This window comes from Vulpes lagopus, chromosome 10 (assembly GCF_018345385.1).
Source record: "Vulpes lagopus strain Blue_001 chromosome 10, ASM1834538v1, whole genome shotgun sequence".
Classification (NCBI taxonomy): Eukaryota; Metazoa; Chordata; class Mammalia; order Carnivora; family Canidae; genus Vulpes; species Vulpes lagopus.
The window spans coordinates 50,131,516-50,155,278 of record NC_054833.1 but is presented as its reverse complement, the minus strand read 5'-3'; the positions used below and the strand labels follow the sequence as shown (position 1 = coordinate 50,155,278).

At 36.3% G+C, this 23,763-nt stretch overlaps 1 protein-coding gene across 2 annotated transcripts in view; it reads left to right on the top strand.

The window, feature by feature from the left end:
* Positions 1-23,763, top strand: part of DDX10 (DEAD-box helicase 10) — a 253,969-nt gene that overhangs the window by 74,274 nt on the left and 155,932 nt on the right. The window contains exon 14 of one of the 2 annotated variants that reach the window (XM_041772525.1): positions 1,782-1,869. The exons of the other annotated variant lie outside the window; for it this stretch is intronic. Within the exon in view, the coding sequence (XP_041628459.1) occupies positions 1,782-1,869 (88 nt within the window). The remainder of the gene's footprint in view (positions 1-1,781; positions 1,870-23,763) is intronic. 2 annotated transcript variants of the gene reach the window in all.

Here is a 23,763-nt window from a genome sequence, read left to right as displayed (position 1 = left end):
ATATGTGACAAATAAAGCAAACATATTATCCTGGAATTAATTTGGAAATTTTTAGTGAAGTTTTTTATTAAACTATGAAATGTGTAAGCTTAATTTTTAATTTATTCTACTGAGCCACATGGTACTTGCTTCATAGGAGTATTAAAAGATATGAATTAAAGTTTCTTAGGCTTTTCTTGAGATGCCTTACAAATGTAAAATGCTGACTGTAGAGTGGTTATGTGTGTGTGTGCACATGTGTGTGGTATATAAAGTAACATACATTACATTTAATACTGGCTGCCTTTTCCCTTAAAAGAAAGTCATTAATTTCCCAATTTATCTTTGCATTAAGTTTTGACAATTATTTCTAATTCATTAAAGAATTTGTTTCTAACAAAGTTTTGATTCTGATTTATGTTGCAGTCAAGTGATGTGGACTCTATACAGTGGCCTATTTTCTGTTCAAATTTGCTGCTGTTGTTTCTGTTGGAATGTATCATATCACCGAGTTATTTACTGTTCCCAGTACACAGTATGACTTTAATGGCCCAGCCTTATGCTTTCCCTGGTGGGTTGTCCAAACTGAAAGAATCATACCCTCGTTGGTGTTTCTCACTGTGTTTTTATACATTGACATGTTTGAGTGTCTTGTTCATTTTATAAGGATTATTCTGGTAGTGCCAAGTTTGAAAACTATGGCCATAAGTTTCCAAGTAGAATGTGCTTGATGAGTCATTGGGATATAGGAAGGCATGTTAGAATTTGTATGTACATATCTTACTCTTCATATTCTTTTATGTTTGATTTTATATATTTCCATGTATATTTGTACACAAATTTTGTAAAGTGATTAAAAATATTTGGAAACCAAATAGATACTAGGTGGGTAAGAGTCAAATTAGACTGGTAGCATTAGGAATATGAGAGGAAAAGGAGTGATTTAAGATCTATTGTACAGTTAGCTGTAGGTGACAGAATAAGATGAGCAATAGAAAGGTGAAGAAGATTCCATTTTTGTTGTTGATATCTTGAGTTAGGCCAGGTGAATCAGTGGGAACAGAGAACAAGATCCGTCCTCTGTTCCTGAGAGCTAACTGGGTGGGCAGCCAGGAGGATACCAGTTAAAAGCTTGAAAGTCAGTGTCAGAAAAGGTTGAATTTTCAGATCAGTGCATTTACATCTGTTTAATTTGTAGATGTTAACTGAAGTGTGCTCTTAGGCTTCCTTCCTTCACTATTCTAGGAAGATTTTGTTGGCTGAATGTCATGACCCCCATCCCAGCAGAACAGATGGTGTGTTGATGGGGAGTAAATGTGGGCCAGGAACAAAAGTAGACTGGCAGCAGCCCTGGTGCAGACTGCTGTGGCTCTGTGAAGCCTGTTCTTGGCTGGAGGCACTTGCCTTCCCTTGGGATTCAGAAAACCCTAGAGGTACCCGGGTGAGGCAGCAAAGGGAAAAGCTTGCTCTTAATGCTAAAACAATGCATTTTAACTATAATTAAAAAGGACTTTTTTTTTTTCTTCTGCAAACGAAACCACTTTCCCTTGAGAAAGCCTTGATACTTCTGACAGCTTGTGTGCAGTTTTTCTGTAATTGATTTATATAGGAGTCATGAATTTTGAAGTTTTTTGAAATTTTTAAATCTCCTGTTTCTTAGCTAGTTTGGACTTAGCAATGTGGGACCCCCCCAAGTCAAATCTGGCCTATTACCTGTGATTGTAAATTTTTATTTTTAAAATTTTTATTGGAACACAGCTATGCTCATTTGCTTATCATTGCTTTTTTGGTTTCAACAACAGAGTTGGGTAGCTGTGACAGGGATCGTGTGGGCCACAAAGCCTAAAGTAATCATCTCGCCTTTTGCAGAAAGTATTTGTCTATTTCTGGGTGAGTTGAATTCGCAGATATTTTATTAAGAGTTTTTTTTTTTTTTTTCTCTCTTTCTGTTAGATGGGTGTTTGATGTTCACATGGAGCAGCTTACCTTTTTTCAGACAGTATAATAAAATGGTTAACAACACTGGTTCTGGAGTAAAAGTTCATGAGTTCACATCTTGCCTCAGCTGTTTGTCAATTTTGTGACTTGGGGAGTGTTATTTCTCTTCCCTTTAATTTCCTTTTTGGGAAAGTATGGCTAATAATAGTACTAGCTTAAAGGGTTGGTGTGAGAATTCAATGAGCAGAGCATCTTGTGTATGACAGTTGCTCAATAAATAAGTATTAGCTGTTTTCACTAAAGATTCTTTTTTTCTTTGCAATTTGAAATAGAGGAAAAGGTAAAAGGAACTCTACCAAGTTCTTACATCATGTTCAGAGTTTGTGCTTTCCCTCCTACCTGGCCTTTGGCTATACTGACTTTGTTAGTGCTGCTATAGTTTTCTTCTTTAAAGATGTTTGTTCAAACCACAGGAAGGTTAGTTTGCAGTGAACTTAATTGAATGTGATTTCTATTGGTTAATCCATGCTTATATTTCATATATCAATTTAATGAAATTTCATCTGAAGTTCTTTGGGCTGGGTGATTCTTATGTAGAGAATTTACCCGTGACGTGACACCTCATGCATCTGGATGTCAAAGTTGCTGAGATCAAGTTGCATTCTTTATCTCCTTTAATCAGATTGCAGGCATAATGAAGTTCAAATTTTAGTTGTCTTAAGAATAAGGGCACTGAATAGACCAGAGATAAATTGTTATTGACCCTTTATTTTCACTTAAGTTAATTTACTCACTTCACTGAACTATTTATTTAGATTTTAGGTTGCTGCATGTAGTTGGGTTTGTCTGTCGATTTAACATATTGTAGCATTTACCTTATACTTTGTTTTACATGGTACTGAACTAGTAACTTTGCTTTTGTAATATCTTCAGAGCTATGAATAATTTTCTGCAGACTTCAGGTAGGCGACTTTTGAAGTCCCCTTCACTGTAACCTGTCTAAAACTAGTAAGGTAGTAAATATTCTCATGGTGTTTTCACATGCTTTCTTGATGGTTTGTGATGGCTGGTAGGCTCTTTTGCCTAATTGACAGTGAGAATGTATGTTCTTGTGTTTTAGTAAATTTCAGTCAATATCCATCTAGTCATATCTTAATTTCAGATTATTTTGGTCTTAATTGAAGGAGAATAAATTGTAAAGTCATTAAGTAAAATTACCTCTCTTGTAATTCCTCAAGCATCCTGACATGCATTAATTCCCCTGACCTGGGAAAGATATAAACAGTGAAGCAGATACAGAACATATGATTTCAGCTTTGGTCTGTGTTGAAATTCTCAGGGAGGTAGATTCTTCCCCAAGAGTGAATGGAGGTTGGGGGGTGGGGTGGGTTGGGCGGGTAAAGACAGTGGTGGAAAGGGCTGTGTTGGGAACCCGATGGCCTTCTGAGTCTGTGATCTCTGGCTTCGGGAGGATATCTCGGCATAATTTTACCAACACAGTCACACAATTCTCCCATATCTCCCTGCAAACATTCTCTAAACCAAAACAGCCTATGTGCATTCCTCTCCATTTCTTCTTCGTACTTCTTCCTCTTGACCTGGCTCTGTGGAAGAAATGCTTGTTCTTTTTGCAGTTCATATTGCATATCAAAATCACTTGATTTTCAAAAACTCAGTTGTCACCATTTATGTACTTGTGTGTGTAACATAAGGTCTACCTCTTAATCATAATCTAGTTAAAAATATTTACTGTATTTTTATAGTTTTTATAGTTTCGCAGATTATTTATGGTCTTTGGAAGCAGACGTATGCACACACCACTCTGTTTCTTATGATAACTTCCATACTTATCAAAGCTTCTAGGGACAAATAGCCAAGACTTCTGTGGCCAAGAATATCCCCCAAGGCAATTTCTACAAAATATTTCCTAAAAATACCTCCCAAGGGTATACCTCCTTGTCTTCTTTGGTGCCAGCTTCAGTTAAGCTTCTTTTCATAGTCTTGTGCCCAGTCTCTTATGCCCAGATTTGAGCAAACTCTTTGATTCTGTTTCTTTCTGGAATTATCAGTCAGTTGCCCTTGTGGAAACCGTCACAGTTCTAGTTAGATCATAATTGTGTCTCTAAGATGCCTTTATGGCAGCCAGAGGGAGAATAGGAAATATTTGCTTGCTGTAAGGTGGTTTGTTTTGTTTTGTTTTGTGTGTGTTTGTGTTTTTTGGTCCACACTAACAAATATACCAGTTCTAGGAGTGCTATTGTAGTATAATCTGTATGATCTTCTTTTGTTTTTCCCTCAACCATGTTGAGTTTTGCACTACTGGAGGTTAGTAGTAGTATGGTTAATACATGTAATGAAAAATTAATAACAATAATACTTGTTTACCATTTAATGCTGCGTAGTTGTCTTAAATTATTTGATCATAATATAACTTAAAACTATGTCTAAGTTCCTCATACTTTTACAGCTCTCCTATGCCTCTAAAATCAAAACAAAATAAAAAATGAAGCTAAAAAGCAGCATTTGTTTTATGAGATTGATGATACTCTTTTAATCAGTCATGCTAGTGCTGAAGTGGGTGATGAGTCAGTTTCCTGCTCTACTTGAGGTTTTCTAGCCTTTGCTTAAGAACTTCAGTAGTTCTGCATGGTGCCGGTATGGTTGTCAGTACTCCACTGAGCTCAGATGTTAGATATGGTTGTAGGATGGACCTCCACTTGATCCAGATTGTGAACTAATAAGGTTTTTAGATTGTCATTGAATTGAAAATGCAAAATTATATAAATTCTTATAGTGAGACCTCTTCACTGTGTCTGTCCCAGGGCTTTGAAGCCTCCACATTTGACAAATACTCAACTGGGCAGAATTTGGTTTTGTTCTATCATTCTGCATCTGTTTTCCTCACAAGTTATAGCTCATGACCTAGATTTTCCATAAATTTATTTAATTCAATAGTTTGTGGACTCTAGGATATGGCAGTGAGACTTTTGTTATAAGACGCTAACTCCTAGATGCTTTATTTTATTAGGAAAATTATCAGAAAGGAGGGAATTTTTTAGGTATCTACGCTGTTGCCAAAGATGGAGATATTTTTGTGTGGAGGATGTTTTTCTTAGCCACCTTACATTTCACTGTGGTATTGAATTGGTCTATGAAAGAAACAGTTTTAATAGATGTAGATATGGCGCCTGCCCTGATTAGTGTAAAAAAAAAAAAAAAGATAACCAACTGTAAGAGAGATAAATTGTGTATGTGAGTGGACGGTATATCTAACAATTCTTAGGTTTCTTACTGGTTATTCTTTTCTTTGAACCTGAAACTTCCACTCTTTATTTATTCCTTTTTGTTAATGTTTTTGTGTTGTATGTGTATAGTTTGGTTTTTCTTAGTACTGGTTTGCTTAAATTTTATGAATTTGTTATCTTGAACTGAATTTTGTGTGGGATAAGTGCTGTTTCTTCAAGGAATACATCTCAGGGTGCCTGGGTGGCTCAGTTGGTTAAACGTCTGCCTTCGGTTCAGATCGTGATCTCAGGGTCCTGGGATCGAGCCCCATGTTGGACTTCCTGCTCCTGCCTACCTCTAGTGCTCTCTCTCATGCATGTGCTCTCTCACATGAGTGTGCTCTCTCTCTCTCCCTCTCCCTCAAATAAATAAATAAAATCAATCTTTAAAAAGAAATACATCTCTATAAGGAAATTGGCATAGCTCATTAGATTACCTGGTGGGTTTGATTTGTGAGCTGATAAGGGTGGGTGTTGACATGTGAAGACTGAGGGAGAGATAGGGAAGGATATAGAGACATTAAAATATTTCTACTTTTTTATAACTATGAAAATAATTACCGCATTTAATGTATTAAGAAAAAAACCTGAAACTTGTTCTAGTTCCTATATGCTTTCATATGAGCTCATATGAGAATGTTTATTCTCAGCAGGTAGTTTATTTGGCAGCTGAGGAGCCGCCTCATTGAGAACACCTCCCTTCATATTGTGTTTTTATTTGGGCAACTATGAGATTGTATTGGGACTTGGTTAGGACATGGTCTTACTGAAGTACAACATAGCCTTGTTTGTTTAAAAAAAAAAAAATTGGAGGTTCAGGACCTGTACTGGGAAAGATGGTTACCTTGTCCTGTCTATCACCATTAACCTACAGATGAATGGCCTGTTGAACTGGAAGTCTAGAGTTTAAGAATTGGGGTAACTTCCTTTTGTGCTGTTCTCAGAAGAGTTTGAAGTTTGATTTTTTAAAAACTTTTGCCATTTATTCTTTCTCATGGATTATTTTAATGGCTATTTTCTATGTTATTGGCAGAGCTATTCACCTAAATCTTTTCTGAAATGATGTTGAAAGATCTTAGGACTGCAAGATTGAATAAACAAAGTAATTCATTCACCTAAGCACATGCTGTAGGAATTCTAGCTATGTGACAAAACTGAGCTTATTTGTAGTTCTTTACTGGGGCTCCTAGAAAAAATGATGCAAATACAAGGTATAAAATAAAAACAATTTTCAAGCTCTTATCACTTCAGAGAGCTTTTATTTTGGAGTGTGGTAAGACTTTGAAGGACCTGGTTGGTTTTCTGCTTCTCTTCCCCAAATGTGGCAACAGTATGAATAGCCTCCAAGAATGAGAAAGCCAGCAGATCTCTTTTTTCAGCTTTTGGAATGCTCAAAGCAGGGAAGTTGTGCTGGAAGCTTGACTCCATTTTGATTTTTATATGAAAATCATCTTATTATGTACTTTTGTATTTCTCTCGGAGAACAGTATTTCAGAGGTAGCTGTGTGCTCAATTTTTTGTGGTTTGTGAGGCAGTTCATTTTTCATGGCAATCACTGCAGTATGTATGGAGTCCTATTTAGCATCCTTTTTGATTCTGGACTTAATTTCCAAGTTAGTTAACTTTTAATGACCTTTTGGACTTTCAGTCCCCTCTAATATAAAATTTCCTTGATTTTTAGAACATTCTTAATTCTGGCTTGGTGAGATTGCTATTTCCCTATTAGTGTGTTACCTTCATTGATCAAGAGATTACTGATTATAACTTCTTTGTTGGGAAGCTCAGAAAACATGCCTGGACCACTGTATCAGGGAGATAAGTGTTTTAGAGAAAGGGTCAGGGTTAAATTCGTACGTATTCTCCTTATAAGACATTTCTGCGGCAGTAGTGGTGATGTTTCTGCTCCAACTGGCATATCTTTTGGTTACTTATACTTGGGGTGGAAAAAGAAAGAACCATCAGATAGGCTAAATATCTTGTAGGAGGCGTGAAACTTACTGGTAGCCTGGAGATTGCATATTGAAGGAAATTGGAATATAACACTATGTTACTATGGGAGACTTAGATTGGAAATAGACATAATTTGTAATAAAAAGTAAATATACACAATATTTTTCTGTAGTAATATAAATGTGAAAAATCAAAGTTTAACATTGCTTTCATTGAGAATAATTGTGATTGATGTTTATTGTTTACTGGGACTTCTCAGGTTCAGTTCTGGTAGTTGGGTTAGAACAGTAATCCTCCTTTTGAATTGAACCTGCTGTTCCTAATTTTCTTAAATTATTAAGAAGAAAGGCCAGTATATTTAAAATGAAGAATTATGAGCAAGTCATAGCTAGCAGTACTTTTGTCTGACCCAACAATAGTGTACATGGATAAAGGTTCATTTACCAAAGCTGCTTCACTTGTCAAATCTGTTTATGTTGAGAACATTACTATTATAGCCTACCAGGTATGAATCAGAGGTAACTTTTCCTTAATTCCTTGTCCCAAACCCCTCCTGATTTGCCATAATCACTTTATAGTGGGCACAATAAGGCTTATTTAGAGAGCAAACAACTTGACTTCATCTTAAGTATTAGTTGTATTCAGCCAGAATTGCATAAGGGGACATTTTGTGCATTTAAAAACATTTCCCTGTTGACTTCTATTGAATGTAAGTGCTATGTTAATAAAAGATTTGTACCCAGTACATAACAAAAATCTTAAATATTCAATTCAAAGGGCATTTAGCCTTGAATGATATGAAATCTTGGGGGGCATTTAATTGCCTTGCAAGAAGGTACTCAAATGGACAGTCTTTTTGACTTACTCTTAAAAAGGCTCAAATATGTCAAAATGACAGTTAATTTCTATTAGTTTTTAGAGATTTCTATACTTGTCACATAGGTAAGCTTTTAATCAATTTCAGCTGAACTAAATGTTTAAGCATTTGGAATGATTCCAGGAAATCGCTATTTGCTAGATTTCTTTTCATCCTCCTAGCCACTTGATACCATTCACTTGTGTCTACATCTCTCCACTTAAAACAACAGAGTTAATTTTGGCATCAGTGTTATCATATGCTTCACTTTTAAAGAGAATTATAGATGTATACACAGAATCACTGAATAATACTTGAAGATTTATAAGCAAGTGCAAAAAGTTAGAAGGATGGCATTTAGTAGGTTTTTTTTTTTTTTAAGGTAGATTCTGGGAGTGAAAGCTAGCAAGGTAGCCTTGATATTTGATTACAGTCCTACAACTTAATAAATAGTTGTAAGCAATGCAGGGAAGAAAAAGGAATGAACTCTTAGGAGTGTGGATTATGTAGTTCACTTTCTGAGCAGGTTTGTTAGATTGAAAAATACAGGGAATTCTTTAGATGCGTACATAGTGTGTTCTGTTTTTGACAGATATTCTCAGAGCATCTTCGGTAGCAAGGTAAAGAAACTGGGAAACCCCAAAGAACTGTCTGTTTTGTTCTAAAGCAGTACTACTTAAAGTATGATCTGCACACCAGATTTAGTCCATAAACTGTTACTGGCCTTAGTCAAGTTGCTATTTAAGTTTCTAACTTTGACTGTTAATTTCTGTTTTCCACATGGCACACCTGAGAGAGCTTGCCTAGATGATATGTCAGCTTCCTTCCTTGCTCTCAAATTCTAATGTTTGGTGTATTCTTTGTGTTAGTGGTTCTACTTGGTTTGCTTTTCCCTGAATGAAATGCTCAAATAAATAACACATGCATTACTTACATATATTTATTAAGCTCTAGAATTGTAACCAAAAATCAAAGGTGGTTTGCTAGTTTTCACTGCCAGGATCTACCTCAACTTAAAAATACAATAATATAATACAGATACATACTAGTGAGGTGGAAATAGATCAGCACTTCCTATATAGGTATTAAAAGTCAACAGATTAGGTAGTTACTACTCCTTGAGTTATTTTCTCATTTAGGAGGGTTGTGTTGTCATGCAAACAGTGTGGTTTATAGCACACAACAAATCAGGGACTACAGGATAATTAATAGATCCTTCTGTTGCTGATAACATCATGATGGGAACTGGGTATTGTCAGTGTAGATCAGAAGCCCCGGCTTAAAAACTGTGAACAAAGATGCAAAAACTTGGGAGTAGCCCCTGAAAGCAGGACTGACCTCCAGGTCAGCTAGTGGCTGGCTTTCTTCTGTGCAAAGGGGAGCTTGATTACTCAGTGAAAGAGTTGAAGAGATGGAGGTTCTCAGAATACCTTTCTGTCACCGTGGTATGAAGCAGATCTTGCTGGAGGTGAGCAAATTGTACTCATTAAAGTTAGAGGAAAGCAAAGTTATTTCTAGACCAGTGATCTCAGTTTTTTTGGGGCATTTATATAAAAATTATGTACATTTCTATCCTGATTTTATATATTAAGTATTTTTTATTTCACATACTCATGAAGAACACTATTTAGCTGACAGCAAATGTTCCTTTCCTTCCCCCCCTTTTTAGAACAATGTTATTCCTTCAAATGTCAAAATAGGTTCTGCTGTCTTTCTTGCCTTGTATATAGAATGACTTGCTTCCCATTAGAATATCTTTGAATTTCTTTATCATGTTTCAAAGAAATAAATTCTAGTCACAAAGCAACCACAGTGCACTAGGGATCCTTTACTCCCTTTTCCTGTTGCTGCCTCTTCTGTTCTCATTGATTCTCATTGAACTTGTGCTATAGTGCATGCCTCCATGCAGAGTGGAAGAAGTTGGTTACCCTCAGCAAAAATCACCATAACTGGGCAGAACAGGTGCTCATTTAACAGACTCAGAGAAGGGCCTAGTGCTGTTCTTCCTCTGGTTTCAGTTCCTCTGCTGCCAGCACAGTAGCAGTGGGATGGAGTGGGATGGCACTGACATCTTCATTTCATAGGCTTTTCTGAAGGTCATCCTCACTTGGGCTTATTTTTACTTAGCCCCTCTCTTCTTGGTTTAAGGAGAATCCATAGTAACATAAATCTTTTTAAAAAGTATCCATGAGGGAGTGCCTGGGTGGCTCAGTTGGTTAAGCATCTACCTTTGGCTCAGGTCATGATCCCTGGGTCCTGGGATTGAACCCTGCATAGATCCCAGCATCTCCCTCTTCCCATGCCACTCTGCCTACTTATGTTCTCTCTGTGTCAAACATTAATAAAATATTTTTTAAAAAGTATCCATGAGGCATTTTATTACCAGACACAGTGTGTTAATAATACATAAAACCAATTGAATCAGAAGGTGAGAGATGTGAGGATGCTTAACACTTGAGAATGAACATATATTAAAGATTTATTGTCTCCGCGCCATGCTTTTTCCAGTGCTGAATTTATTGGCCTCCTTTTTTAAATGGGTAGAAAGCTTTGTATTTATGAAATATTTTATAGTTGTGCAGTGATAACCAGAGTCATTTGGTGAAAGAACGGTGGACTCTTAAAATTGAATTTTAGGGCAGCCTGGGTGGCTCAGCGGTTTAGCGCCTGCCTTCAGAAGGCCCAGGGCATGATCCTGGAGACCTCAGATCGAGTCCCACATTGGTCTCCCTGCATGGAGCCTGCTTCACCCTCTGCCTGTGTCTCTGCCTCTTTCTATCTCTCACGAATAAATAAATAAAATCTTAAATAAAATTGAATGTTAAAATAAGTTTTGAGTCATTGGATAGTAGGTTCTGTTTTAATGGGAGGAATAAAGGAACTGGGTGGGAGAGAAAATATTTGATTCTGCTCAAAATGTATGTATAGTAAAAAAAAAAAGGTTTCACTACCTAGTAATACTGCATTAAATGGTTTAGGCTTATAATTTTGTATAAGAATAACTAATATTTAAAGAAAACATATGAACAAAAACAATTCTTCTGTCATACGCTTATAATCTATTAGAGGAGAAAGAGGATTTAACAGAAACATAGGACAATACAATGAGAACTATAAATGTTTTCAAATTTGCAGAAATTACAAATTAACAAGGGCCAACCATTCTAAATGTGGAGCTCTTATTTTGTTGGTCAGGTGAAAAAGAATTGTGTAAATAGGCCATCTTTATTTTGAAGGCAAAATGTCTAAATCCTTTGGCAGGTTTTAAATGAAAAAAATCTTTGTATTTTAGTGCATTTTTATAACCCCAGATTTATGTTTGAGAACTGCCTTTGCAAGGCAATCTATCAGTGGCAACATGAAATTTGCCTCTTTCAATTCTGTGAAATAACCCAGCACAAATTAAAGGAATATAATCCTGTCTAAGAAATTTTTGGTTTAGCCAAGGAGACCACAAGATGAAGAGTGAGAGAGTTGTTAACAGGGATTGTTAGTTATTTTGGTGCTGGAGGGAAGTATCCTGAAGTTGCTTTTTGGAAATAAAGTTCACTACTACACAGATTACTTTGAATATGTTGCAAACAGGCATTATAAATTAGGACTTTTAGAGGGGAAAACAACAAAAACAAAACCAAACAGGAAGAGAACACACACACACACACACACACACACACACACACAAATACTACCTTGATGCTATGAAAGTAAGAAATAATGAAGTCTATTTGAGATGAAATGGGGCATAGAATGCATTTTTTAAACATTACTTTCCTTGACTTTGTCTCTTAAAAATCTATAATGATTTGAGAACTGTGTTATGATGAACTAGTACTTGGATAAAATACCTTTTGAAGTTTCATAGCTATGGTGATTCTAGTAGATTACAAAATAAAGTTAAAACTTCACATTCATTTTGTTTGCTTTGGAGTAAAAGGCATGTTCTTTAAAAGCATATTCTGAGAACATGCAAATACAAACAGATCTACATGGATTGCAGTTTAAAATTGAATACTCGTTTCTTTGTTTTTATTTTTGTTAATGTTCATGAAAGGTTTTAATTGACCTTCAAATTAAATAAAAATGTACAGAAGAAAGCAAAATTTTTCATAGATCTGAAAGAGACAGAAAAATCTTAAGATTTGTACTATGACTCTGAGGCAATGAATATAACAATCTATGACTTGCTTAAAATTGATGAAAGTGTCAAAACAGCTGTAGTGGTGCAGGATTTAAAAAGTAGGCTGCTTTTGGGGTTTTATGCTCATATTGTCCCTTCATTGAATTCTTAAACCTATGTAAAATTATAGTACTTGAGTACAGATTAAAAAACATCAACAATCACGTTTTAGGTACCACAGTATTAGAAAATACAGCTCTTTTAGACATGTTATTTAGGACTCAGTGACAAGGTGCTGTTAGTTTTTAAGTAAATCAGATGCTCTGTCTTTAAATTTGGCCTAGAAAAATATTTGTAGCCACAGTTTCACTTCAGCTGCGGAGAGGAAATAAAATATTTTGACTGCAGTTTGAGAGATTTGACAACCTCATATTAAATCCAAGAGTTATTCTGTATTTAATATGTGTCAGTTTACTTCTGCATTGCAAAATATTTTACTAACCACTGTGGTTGACATTTGTTCATGCACCTTTTTACCTTTTTTTTTTTTTTTGTCACGTGAGTACCACAGAATGATTTTTGTTCTGCATCTAAATAGATGAGGGTTTCTTTCTTTCTTTTTTTTTATTAAATCAGGTATGCGATTCATTTTTTGATTAATTAATTAATTAATTTTTTAGTGATGAATTTATTTTTTATTGGTGTTCAGTTAACCAACATACAGAATAACACCCAGTGCTCATCCCGTCAAGTGCCCCCCCTCACTGCCTGTCACCCATTCACCCTCACCCCCCGCCCTCCTCCCCTTCCATCACCCCTAGTTAGTTTCCCAGAGATAGGAGTCTTTATGTTCTGTCTCCCTTCCTGATATTTCCCACACATTTCTTCTCCCTTCCCTTATATTCCCTTTCACTATTATTTATATTCCCCAAATGAATGAGAACATACACTGTTTGTCCTTCTCCGATTGACTTACTTCACTCAGCAAAATACCTTCCAGTTCCATCCACGTTGAAGCAAATGGTGGGTATTTGTCGTTTCTAATGGCTGAGGAATATTCCATTGTATACATAAACCACATCTTCTTTACCATTCATCTTTCGATGGACACCGAGGCTCCTTCCACAGATTGGCTATTGTGGACATTGCTGCTAGAAACATCGCGGTGCAGGTGTCCCGGCGTTTCATTGCATCTGAATCTTTGGGGTAAATCCCCAACAGTGCAATTGCTGGGTCATAGGGCAGGTCTATTTTTAACTCTTTGAGGAACCTTCACAGTTTTCCAGAGCGGCTGCACCAGTTCACATTCCCACCAGCACTGTAAGAGGGTTCCCTTTTCTCCGCATCCTCTCCAACATTTGTGGTTTCCTGCCTTGTTAATTTTCCCCATTCTCACTGCTGTGAGGTGGTATCTCATTGTGGTTTTGATTTGTATTTCTCTGATGGCAAGTGATGCCGAGCATTTTCTCATGTGCATGTTGGCCATGTCCATGTCTTCCTCTGTGAGATTTCTCTTCATGGCTTTTGCCCATTTCATGATTGGATTGTTTGTTTCTTTGGTGTTGAGTTTAATAAGTTCTTTATAGATCTTGGAAAGTAGCCCTTTATCTGATAGGTCATTTGCAAAAATCTCCCATTCTGTAGGTTGTCTTTTAGTTTTGTTGACTGTATCCTTTGCTGTGCAGAAGCTTCTTATCTTGATGAAGTCCCAGTAGTTCATTTTTGCTTTTGTTTCTTTTGCCTTCGTGGATGTATCTTGCAAGAAGTTACTGTGGCCAAGTTCAAAAAGGGTGTTGCCTGTGTTCTCCTCTAGGATTTTGATGGAATCTTGTCTCACATTTAGATCTTTCATCCATTTTGAGTTTATCTTTGTGTATGGTGATAGAGAGTGGTCCAGTTTCATTCTTCTGCATGTGGATGTCCAATTTTCCCAGCACCATTTATTGAAGAGACTGTCTTTCTTCCAGTGGATAGTCTTTCCTCCTTTATCGAATATTAGTTGACCATAAAGTTGAGGGTCCACTTCTGGCTTCTCTATTCAGTTCCATTGATCTATGTGTCTGTTTTTGTGCCAGTACCACACTGTCTTGATGACCACAGCTTTGTAGTACAACCTGAAATCTGGCATTGTGATGCCCCCAGCTATGGTTTTCTTTTTTAAAATTCCCCTGGCTATTCGGGGTCTTTTCTGATTCCACACAAATCTTAAAATAATTTGTTCTAACTCTCTGAAGAAAGTCCATGGTATTTTGATAGGGATTGCATTAAACGTGTAAATTGCCCTGGGTAATATTGACATTTTCACAATATTAATTCTTCCAATCCATGAGCATGGAATATTTTTCCATCTCTTTGTGTCTTCCTCAATTTCTTTCAGAAGTGTTCTATAGTTTTTAGGGTATAGATCCTTTACCTCTTTGGTTGGGTTTATTCCTAGGTATCTTATGCTTTTTGGTGCAATTGTAAATGGGATTGACTCCTTAATTTCTCTTTCTTCAGTCTCATTGTTAGTGTATAGAAATGCCATTGATTTCAGGGCATTGATTTTATATCCTGCCATGCTGCCAAATTGCTGTATGAGTTCTAGCAATCTTGGGGTGGAGGCTTTTGGGTTTTCTATGCGATACAATCGTTTAATTGCCCACTGTGTGCTCCACGTATTACTTGGTGCAGTGAGAGAGTATTGAAGGAAGTGGAAGATTGAGTTAGGTGATGCTGTAACAAATTTGAATTTGTTGTTGAATTTGACCATGTTTTAAGGAAATGGAAATAGCTTCTCATTAATATGTTGGAATCTTGATTTGTAGGTACTTACACAATTGATCGTTGGGAGTCAGTTGTGATCCTAACTTCAGCAAAACCTTATTTAAACTTAATTGATGGTATATTGCTTTAAAAAATGATTTTGAATTGTGTCTTTTCTACAGGTTATTTCCATAGGTCTCTACATTTACAACTCTCATTGTATTGTTCTTTGTTTCTGTTACTTTTGTACTGTCTTTCTCCTCTAGAATATTATAAGCTTATGAGGGCAGAATTATTTTGTTTGCTTTTATATCCTTCCTAGAACCTAACACAGCTTTCCTCAGATAGAAGTAAATTCGTACATAGCTATGCAATTGGTTTTGTACCATTTATTGATGGTATCCATCCATTGTTCTTTTGTAAAGTCTGATTGATCATTTATTTTTAGGATGAGTTAAACCAGACACAAGAACATAATCTAGTAAAAGCAGCTCTTAACATATGCATGACTTTGGACATTCTTACTTGAAAATCATCACAAGCTACTTATTTTTTCAGATTTTTTAATGATCATAATTGCTTTAACCAGACAGTTCTTGAGCACCTACTATGTAAGATGTATGTTTTCTCATCCTGATTCTTTAGATTTGGAACAAACTTAGAGTCACATGGGTCTGAGTCTTATTTGAATTATTCGGAATTTTAAAGCAATATGAAGAGAAGGTTAGTTTAATGAAAGACATAGTTCTTGAAATTAAATTGTAGTAAACTAGGTATGTCATATTGGGCAAGAAATTTTTTTTTATCACCAGAAACCAGCGCCAGTTCTTGGTACAGAGAACCAAGAGTTCTTAATTGTATTTGAGTGACTGAGTGAAGGAATGAATGTATAAACAACTGGATGTATAAGGAATAAATGTATAAATAACAGTTACATAAAGTTGATAAGTGTAATTACCTGGTTAGGCTGTTATGCAACCATTAGGACTTGAGTTGTTTAACATATTCAATTCAATTAGGTATAGAAAACTTAATTTCTTTGAGAACTCCTGATATCAAGTAATGTGTGCTAATTGTCTATTAAGTGTTGGCAGGGGCAAGGGAATCTTCCGCTTTTGGGGTGCCAGCTATATTATCTTTCATATTGGAGAGTGAAAGAAAAAATAGGCCCCGAGTGTTACAGACTCCTCATTATATATTGCCAGTAGTTCTTGTCATCTGTATATGCTTTCAGCAGCCACTGGATTCATCTGTGGAATTGTTCTACCACTTACTGGAAGTCAGTATTGTGATTACTTTTTTTACACCTAGATATATTCTGAGAAAAGGCAGTGTAAAAGTGCACCTGTGCAATGGAAATTTGTTTTGTCCGGCAGAGTGGTACTCCGATTTCATGTTCCTTTGAGGCTAGTGAAACCCTGTCTGCTTTGCAGTGCAGGCATCTGAGACTTGATAATATGTGGGAACCATGGATTACTATGAGGAGAGGAAGGTGGAAAAGATTAGACTGGGACCCACCAGCAGCTTTATATTCTACAGTGAGGATAAGGATGTCACATCTTGGATTTTAGGAGTCAGTGCCAGGGACATGAGCTTTGTGCCTTAGCAATTCAGAACTACAGTTTCAAGCTGTGTGTTTTTTTTCCTCACAGAGACCATGCCCTTTTATCTCTTTGGCCTTTGCTTATGCTGTTACATCTCTCCGCAGACTCTTCACTTAGTCCCTTCTTTGCCTAGTTAACTCATGATTCTTACAATGTCAGGGAGTATTTTATCTGGGGAAGTTGTGCTTAGTATAGAATCCTGGGCATATAATGTGTCTTTGCAGAGTGAAGAGTAGGGTTCAGGTAGTAGGGTTAGGTTATCCTTTAGGATGTAAGAAGAAAATAATAGATTTTGTTGTTGTGTATATATTTATCTTGAGAGAGAGAACTTAAGGTTTGGTAACATTATATGGTTGACACTGGCACTCATGTGTCAAGTGACTTGTTACAAACAATATGAGCAATCCCCCAAGGTAGAGTGGGAGTTTGTGAATCCCAAAGGGGTTTATGTCAGTATCCGTACTTACTTGGCTTTTGGCACACTTCAGTGCTATTTTTCAGTTTGTCATATGTACCTGGTTGTCTTTGACATTGAGATGTTTTGGTTACCCTTGATGTGATAAAGGCATCCTTGATTTAAATCTAAAGTTAACCATTTTCTCTGCCCTCCTCTTGTACAATATGAAACCCTTGGACCAACCACCTTAACTTCAGTCTCTCTCCCAACTCAACTCTAATGTTGTTATATTCAGATTGTTTCATGTATTTTTATGTCTTACACATTAGTTATTTCTCTACCCCTTGAGCAGCAGTGCTTATTCTTTAAAAGTAAACCTGCACATTTACTTAGTTGATCAAGTCTTGTTCCCATTTTTCATTTTTAATTAGTTTTCCTCAAAATACATTTTGTAGTAGTTCTTTCAGTGAGGACATGTTGATAGTAGATCCTTTTTTCTCTGAATACACTAGACTTAAGTGTTGGTTTGATTGGGTGCTATAGCAGGTTTTTTTTTTTTTTTTTTCGCTGTTGTTAATAAAAAATATTATCCCACTGTCTGCCGGCTTTTGCCATTGCTGGTGTTAGTCTATTTGTCATTCTTTTGTAGTAATTTGATTTTTTTCCTTCTGTTTTTTCTCCATGAGTTCACATTTGAGGATTCATACTTCCTAAAACTGAGGAAACTCCAGTTGATAGTATCTAGTATGTTGTGTTTATATTTTATTCTCTTGGTCTTGTCGTCTTTTCATATTTTCTGTCATGTTATCTCTGTGCTGCCTCTGCTTAATTGCTCAGATTTATCTCCCAACTCATCTCTGTTCTCCTCTGTGTGTAATTTAGTGTTTAGCCCAACCATGCAGGTTTAAATTTCAAGTGCCTGTTTTCATTCCAGTAAGTTTTGATTTCCAGTATACCCTAAAAAGAACTTATTCTCATGTTTTTTATTTCTTCTCTTACATGTTTAATAAATTTTAAACTTAATCATTTGAGCCTCTACCACATAATTTCTTGACCTAAATATCTTGGGACTACAAACCCCTGTGTTTTGTGTATGGTTATTATTATTATTTTTTATGATGATGGGTTGTTACCATGTGCATTTCATAATTTTTGGATTCTGAAGTTATTTTCAGGCTGCTTTTCTCTTATGAAAATTCTGTAGGGTGGTTTACAAATATGTTCCTCCAAACCTGTTCTGTCTTTGTTTGGCAGCTGAGGTATTATAGACTTAGATGAATTTCTTGGTTTGGGAGTTGTCTCAGACCAACCATGTACATAAACCTTCACTTGCTATTGTTCATTTAAATTGTTGTGAATTGGCATGTTTATGTATATACCCTTAATTTCATATTACTGAGATCTTGAAACTTTCAAGGAAGCACTGGGGATGGAATTGTTATTCAGTTTTGTTGTTGTACCTGCTAATTGTGTGAGGTAAGATTTGAATAATCTGAATGTAGATTCTCTGTCACATAAAGTTACTGGAACTGATGTGTTTCTAGAAAAAAGAATGAAGCTGTTTTGAAAAGTAGGAATGCTTTAGGCTAGCAATTCAGAAACTTTATGGTTGCAAGAAGTCTTGAAATTTGTAGACATTCTTTGTAGCCCAAAGAGCTTTTGTTTTTGTGCGTTATATCTTTTGATATTTACTCTTATTAGAAGCTAATGTTGGAAAATTTTTATAATAACTTAAAATAGCAAACTGATCCCATGTTTAGCATAAAGGTTTTTATGTAAGATAGTTTTCCAAAATAAAAAAAAAATAGAAAATGGCACTATTATATTTTTGCAAATCTTAACATCTGGCTAAATAGAATTCTATTTAGAATTGTAGATAGCTGGATTCTAATAACAGCTTCTGAGTTCAGTCTGTTTGCAACATGTTTCATTGAAGTATATGAGGAAAATCTGGCCTCCCAGGTAATTGTACTTAGCAGAAGAGGTATGTTGGATTAGCCCTCTCAAGTGATTGAGGATGCTCTTTGATGCTACACTAGAACTGACCACTGAGAATTTCTTGAAGATTAGTTGCAGTATAGAATCTGAAACCATTAGTTGGCCTCTTTGTTCTTTGTTAAAATAAAATTCATTAGTCTTTCTTGCACTCTGAAAAGACTTTTTTCTTATGCATTATTTTTAAATCTCATGCTTTATTTGGAAAATACTTGTTCTCCAAATTACACAGATCTTCTAAATGGTGACCCAATTCATTTTATAATGAGAACCCTCTACTCCACCCGCACATCGTTAATATCAGCACCATTCTCATTTAAGAGAAGTCTTTAAATATTGGAAAGTCATCTGGTGCATGAGAGATGAAAGTTCCCAAAAAATCAAATTTTCTCTTGAAAACCTGAATGTTATCATTGGCAGTACATGCTGTTGGTTGTTTTCCTTGAAATAACAGGCTCACCTTGTTCATATTTGAAGAAGTATTGCAAATGTCCAAGACTCAGAAACCATTGTCACAGCTGTGTAGCCAAACATCAGCAGGAATTCACCTGTAGTTGACTAAGTTGGGTTTATTACTTGTGGTAGCCAGGGAGAATACTCAGTAAGAATTTTTCAGAAAGGATTTATTACAGGACTTGGGTTTGTGTTAGATGTTTCAAGAGAGGGTTAAAAGAAGGGGGCTTTGCGCTGGATTAAATGCTGTAGGTAACTGGGATGATTGTACAATTAATTGAGTATCTTAAATCTCATATTTAAGAAGGAATAAATGGTAGGGGGGCAGCAGTCACAGTTACTAGCCAGTAGAGGGGGATGTTTGGTCATTTGTGGTTTGGATGGTGTTCATATTTTTGTTAGATTCATGATGGTTAGTGGTGTTATCTAATGTTGATGTTTAGTTATGTTTAATAGGAGAACATCAAGGCTTAGTTGTGAGGCCCTGCTGATAGTACCAGACAAATTTCCATCTTTGAGGACTGCTCTTGTTTCTGCATTGTAGCTTGACAGTTGTTTTAAGTAACAGTGATGTGCATGCAAAAGGCATCTAGTTCTTATTGCAGTTCAACAGTCTCACAAGTGCTTTTCCTAGAAATAACCATTGTATTGCACTGTGCAGCAGAAGTGCTCTCACTCTGTCACAGAGAATATTAAAGATATTTGGAATGAGCTGAATAATGTCCTTAGAAGATATGTTCACATCCTGATTCCTGGAACGTGAGAATGTTTTCTGGAAAAGGAGTCTTTGCAGGTATAATTAAGTTAAAGATCTTGAGATGAGGAGACCATTTTGGATTATTTGAGTGAGGCCTAAATCCAGTGATAAATATCCATATGGGAGAGAAGCAGAAGAGAAGACATATTTGGGGATGATGAGGAGGTAATGTGTGATCGTGGAGGCTGAGGTGAGAGTAATGGGGCTACAAGCCAAGAAACACCTGGAGCTAGCAGAAACTGGAAGAGATGAGGAATGACTTCTCTCCTAGACTCCTCGTTAGAGGGAATGTGGCTTTGCTGACATTTAAATGTTATTCTGGTCTCCAGAACTCTGGGGGAATAAATGCCGATTTTAAGCCACCAAGTTTGTGATTATTTGTTATGGCAGCCTCAGAAAAGATATATGCTTGTACTTAAGGGTTGAGATTTAATGAAATCTGTAATTTTTACTGGTTTATGAAAGGGCATTTGCAGGTGCAACTGATATCTTCTGTTATAAGGAGTATGTGTAGGTGGCAAGTCCAAGAATTGGTTTTGCCAATTCCTTGATTGGTGCTGATGCACCAGCAGTTTTATCTACCATTGCATTTGTATTGTGACTGAAAATGTCAATATGGTAACACGTAACACATCGTAGTAATATTATTATGAAGATAGGTTTGATCTTGCAGACTTCCTAAAAGGGTGTCGTGGTAGTAGTGGATTATCTGTGTACCACATTTTTGAGAACCATTGCCTAAGGAACCCTGACTCACTTGCAGAACCCAGACAGAAAATGAAGAACTTTGTTCTTTGAGACTTTAGGGCCCAGGATATTCCAACCACTATATTCTTTTTCACTGCTGGCTGACATAAACAGTGGCATAGTGTATCTTGACACGTAACACTTCTGTTGAAATACAGCTTGTATACTGTGGTAAACCTTACTGTACTCATGTAAATGAGAAGGTAAGAATGATTTATCTTCCTAGGAAGTAGACCTTTTACTTGTAGTAGAAACTCAGCTCAACCCTAACTTTCTCTTCTGCCCACTAAAGATGACTGCTCTTGCTTTTGGAGATTTATGTATCAAGGGAACAGCACTTACTATTGGTGTCTTGTTTTTTGATGAGGTCTGCCTGTCTTACCTACATTCTTTATATGCCATAGTCTTTGCTTTTGGTGCTATAAAATGCTTGTTTTTTTATACCAAATTATTTCTAGATCTGTGAGCTTTTTCTCTCTTCTAACCTGTGCACATGTGTGTGCTCCCATATACACACTCAAATGCACTTTGCACTTAGTTATCTAGTTGTTTCTCACGTTGGAATCTGCCTCTGTTATCACAGAGTTATAGATACTGATTTCCATAGATATTAAAGGTTTGGCATTAGTCTATTTATAGCTAAACCGAGGAGAACAAAATACAGTGGAGTAATTCATTTGCATCACGGAGTTGCCTATAAAAAGGATTTTAAAGCTACTATGTGTTTAAAGACTCATAATATATTCTCATATAATTGTTTTGGAGTGTGCCATAGCAGTGAGATGGGAGTTCCGGCCCTGAAACCTCTAGTTGGGAGCATAAGTATTTGGCAAGAGGATATCTTGCTTGCATTGACAAGGAAGACAGCGCTAGTTCCCTGGGATCCAGAATGCTGGGCTGGGGAAGGGGCCAAAGCTGTGAGGAAGCACAAAGGAAATTGCTTCGTGGGTGAATAGAGTTAAGGTGTTTTTATAAAAACCACAACAAAAATGAACTATTACAGTTAAGAAAAGTCTGTGCAAGTACTTGATAATCCTAGGGCCTCCCCTCCCCTACATTGGCTTTGGACTAGTTGACAACCAGTAAGAGAAATCTCATTTGTACCTAGAAGGAAATGTGATGTCTAGTAGGAATGATGCTGTGGTTCAGTATAGGAATGGATTTGCCCTTGGTCAGAGGAGAGCCATTTGTCCTCTGGCATGAATAGCCTGGCGTATTGTGGGCATTTCCGGGTGCAGCCACTCTGGTTGTGATTTTCTTCACTGCTGATTATTGCTTTACTGTTGTTCATCCACCTAGCATAGTATTAAGATGTTGTTACTATTTGCTGTGTACTATCCTCTTTCTCTTGATTTTTTTTGGGGTTTACACTTCTCATCAAATGCCTTTTAATTTATTCCTTTTTGGAGGGATATATTATATATCCATATAGTAGTGGTATATTCATTTCATTGTTTGAACTGGAAATCTCTGCCTTGATTTATTACCAAGTCTTGAATTATACCTCAGGCATTAACTTTTTCTGCAATTCCTAGAACCCATATCTGGTACATTAGTTAATATTGTTTCATATTCCTTTTCCCCTCCATTAACCTATGCCCCTATAGTCTTTCTTATACTATTGTAGCCAAGAAGGCTTTTTATAGTTTGTATTACAGAAAAATATAGGCACATTAAATATGCTGTCTCATGCCATTTCCTGGTATGTTTTGAGGAAAAATTTAGATTTGGATCCCTTTTCTCCAGTGAAAATCATACATTGCTCACTGTTTAGAGATTACTACCTCCTCTCATCAGTGTCTAACTTGCTCTGGAGCCAGAAGACACATCTGTTTATATAACTGGATGTCTGGCAGCTATTGACCCTTGGTAATTAGTTTAAACTTTTCTTACATGTTTGCTTTTAGTGAAAGAGCTCAGTACCACGTAGCTTTATGGGTGACATAGAACACAGTGAAATGTTTTCAAAACCTATTCTGAATTGGATATTGCCTCATTTAAATGGTTGGTATTGCCAAATGTATCCAGTTCTGAAAGAACTGAAATAAATGTGAAAGCTATCTTTAGCTCATTAGTGAAATGAAGGAAACATTGTGAGTATGAGGGTGAGTTGTCATGGGAAATTGAATGGAAATGAAAAATGTTAATAAACTTAAATTGGTTTTGCTATGCATACCAATTTTTAAATGTCTCAGGTTACACTGGCAGCTGGATGCTCTAAAGACTGTGACCTTCACAAGGAAGTGCACAGTTCATTTGACAATTGAATGAATGTATCAGCAATTAAATAAGTGAGATCCTGTCTAATTCAGGAATTGATGACTAGTTAACTGAAAAGAGTAAAGAGGAAAAATGTGAGCTAAGTCTTGTGGTACCTGGGTCGAGTTATGGAAATTTTAGCATCTGTCCAGTTAAATTCAACATTTCAAAGCAATACTTAAGGTCTTGGTTTGCTTGTATTAACAAGGCTGTTGAAAGGAATGGATTGCCTTTTTTTTTTTTTTATAAATTTCCGTGTCCAAATACTATTTAGAATATAAGCATATAATTGTGACCCTGAAAAGAATTGACATTTGCTCAAAATTACTCATATGAGTAATTCTGCATACTTATTATGCCTTTTCCTGCCCTTCTCTGACACAACTGCTATTCCATTCACCTAGCTTAGTTTTGTCCACTTTAGAACCTCAAATAAACGTAATCCTGCAGTATGAACTTTGTGGTCTCGTTTGCTCAGCATGTTTTAAAAATTTATCTGTGTTGTCGGACATACAAGTCTAGTACAGTATGGTGCTGGCTTAAGAACAGATATATGGATCAGTGAACTTGGATCAGTAAGGCGTGCCTGACTGGCTCAGTCAGTAGAGCATGTGACGCTTGATCCTTGGGATTGTGAATTTGAGCCCCACATCTGGTGTAGAGATTACTTAAATAAATCTTT